General features: G+C 28.1%; 1 protein-coding gene across 1 annotated transcript; it reads right to left on the bottom strand.

The window, feature by feature from the left end:
- Positions 1 to 380: 380 nt before the first annotated feature.
- LOC150038908 (putative CCR4-associated factor 1 homolog 8) lies at positions 381 to 1,232 on the bottom strand. The gene has a single exon (XM_090314977.1). The coding sequence runs from the start codon at positions 1,230 to 1,232 to the stop codon at positions 381 to 383; it is 852 nt and encodes a 283-aa protein (XP_090171103.1).
- Between the last annotated feature and the right edge of the window lie 1,689 nt (positions 1,233 to 2,921).

The following is a 2,921-nucleotide window of genomic DNA, read 5'->3' as shown; positions in this document are numbered from 1 at the left end:
TAAATTTTATAATATGTTGCTAATTGGAAGACTATCATAAGTAGCACCTTTAACACATTCATTCATTTTATTGCTTATAACTCTTTGATACTAATTTGTTAGGACATTACCTAATAAAGAACACAAGAAAGTAGAAGAACGTTAAAAAAAACTAGTCTAAAATACTTAAGAACACAAAAAAAAAAAAAGATAATAGAAAGAACACTTATCAAATATAGAAATATATTGCAATATACCAATAGTATTTCAGAGGAATACAATCTCTCAAATTCTCATAGATATACCCAAACATCCCAACTTTACGTTGAAACACCTAACTACATCATTTACCCTTATCTAACCATTTTACAAATATGTTCCATCAATGAAACATCCCAATCCTAAACAATGGCATGACCATAAAACAAACTATGAGTAAAGCATGCCCAATGTTGGTAATATGGATTGAACCAAGGGATCTTATGTCCCCGAATTCTATAATACAAACCATACAAGAATCCATCGAGATTTTCCGACGAAAACTCGTGCATCTTCTTCATTTTCGCATATGCAGAAGCTATCAACAAACTATCAAAACCAGCAAGATGATGGGTAGGAATGTCATTCACAATATTGAGTAACTTAGCAAGTTTTTTGAGTCCAAGCTCACCATTTAGTAAGTATTCACAATTGCGAATCATGTACTTTAGGTCACTGACCGTACCAAGGAAATATCGAGCTATGATGGCGAACTCCACTACAGACTCCGGCATGGATTTGATGACCATTAGCTTCAACAAATAAGCAACGTCATAGATACCATGAAATGTGACCCATTTGACGATTCGATTGCTACAAAGAATTGGTAGAAATGCGAGTCGAAATTCGGCTGATCGGATTCCTTCTTCTCTTTGTTTCTTGAAATCTAACCCTTTGTTCTTCAAGAATTGGAACGATGTAGGATTGGAGAGATCTGTTTGTTCGTCAAAATCAGAAAAAGTGAACTCCCATGTCATGCCAACATTTCCATTCTCGCCGACTAGAGTAAGGCCCAATTGAAGAATCTTCAAATGGTTTAAGTTGAACTTCAAATATTGGTAGAGATGTTCCTCAGGAGCACCTCTCGGGGTGGATCGAATAAAGCCAGGAAACTCGGTGTCAATGACGATTACTGGAAATCTAGAAAGATAAACATTAAGAATGGCTAATTCTTGATAGAGATTATGAGACCAAACTTGTCGAACCAAATCCATGATTCCAAGGTTTTGTTATGATGGTGATGGAAGAATAATGATTAATTGCTTTCACTTTGGAAACCAGCTATGAAATATGGGTGAGTTTTCCGAAATATTTAAAGGTGAAAATTTGGGATAACAAATTCTAAAAGGAAGAGGAATGAGTTCCTACCTTTCTAATCAATTTAACAATATATTAAATAATACTTAAATAAAATTATTATTTTTTTTCAAAATTCTATCAAAATAACAAAAAAAAAAAAAAAATTGTTTGTCAATTATCTCTAAATAAATAGAAAAAATGGTGTCGAAGGATGCAATAAAATGGAGAAGAATAATAATATTAGAAAACCACTCTTTATTAATAAAACCTCACTGAAATTATATATATATATATATATATATATATTAAATTGAAGATCCATCTTGTTGTAATATTTAAATCTTAACTTTTAAATAGGTTGAAATCTCCACATTTTAATTAGAGAAAATTACTTTTTTAGTCTATAAATTTTTAAGAATCTGTGCGATTGGTCTCTATAGGTTGAACCTATTTTTTAAAATTGAGAGATTAAATTGGCTAAATTAAAACTATAGTGACCAATTGCACCTATTTTTAAAAATTTAGGGACTAAAAAGGTTTTTTTTTTCTTTTAATTATATCTTTTATACATTGAAGTTTTTGTAAGGTTTTATTTAAATGAAAATTGTATTAGAAATGATAGATTTAATATAGAAAATTTTGAAGTTTTGTTTGGTCGATAATAAAATTTTTTAAAAAATGTACTGAATTAAATTAAAAAAAAAAAGAGTTCTACGATCCATAATATATTCTAGCAAAATCTAAAAGGAAGAGGATAACAATATATTAAATAATACTTAAAAAAAATATTATTTTTCCAAAATTCTAGCAAATTCTAAAAGAAAGAGGATAACAATATATTAAATAATACTTAAAAAAATAACAAAAACAAAATTGTTTGTCATTTTTCTCTAAATAAATAGATAAAATAGTGTAAAACGGTGCAATAAAAGGGTAAAGAATAATAATATTAGAAAACCACTCTTTATTAATAAAACCTCACTATATATATATATAATTATACACGTATTAAATTGAAGACTTGTGTTATTATAATATTTAAATCTTAACCTTTAAAAATGATGAAATCTACACATTTTAATGAGAGAAAAATACGTTTTTTAAATTGTGTGATTGATCCCTATAGGTTGAATCTACTTTTTAAAATTGAGAGACTAAATTAGCTTAATTAAAACTATAGGGACCAATTGCACTAATTTTTAAAAATTCAGAGACTAAAAAGGTATTTGTTTCCTTTTAAATATATCTTTTACACATTGAATATTATTGGTTTTAGCTATAGTAAGTGTTTTATAATATTTTATTTAGATGAAAATTGTATTAGAAATGATCCATTTAATATAGAAAATTTGAAGTTTTATTTGGTTAATAATTAATTTTTTAAACAATGTTAAAACTGAATTAAATTTTTAAAAAGATCTACGATCCAACAATATTTTTTGGGGACTTCGAGCGGCGACATACAACAGCTCTCTGAATGGTGTCAGCTTTGAACAACAGTAGCAGTAGTAGGCGACAAGTGAAAAACTAAGAAAAGGTAAGAAGATTGAAAGAGAATAAAAGACGATAATGAACAATGAAGTGCTAGTTTTAATCCAGGTCTT

The sequence above is a fragment of the Benincasa hispida genome, chromosome 1, assembly GCF_027475165.1.
Source record: "Benincasa hispida cultivar pf3 chromosome 1, pf3_genome.v1.1, whole genome shotgun sequence".
NCBI classification, from domain to species: domain Eukaryota; kingdom Viridiplantae; phylum Streptophyta; class Magnoliopsida; order Cucurbitales; family Cucurbitaceae; genus Benincasa; species Benincasa hispida.
The sequence above is the reverse complement of the archived record's forward strand: the minus strand, read 5'-3'. Positions and strand labels throughout refer to the sequence as shown.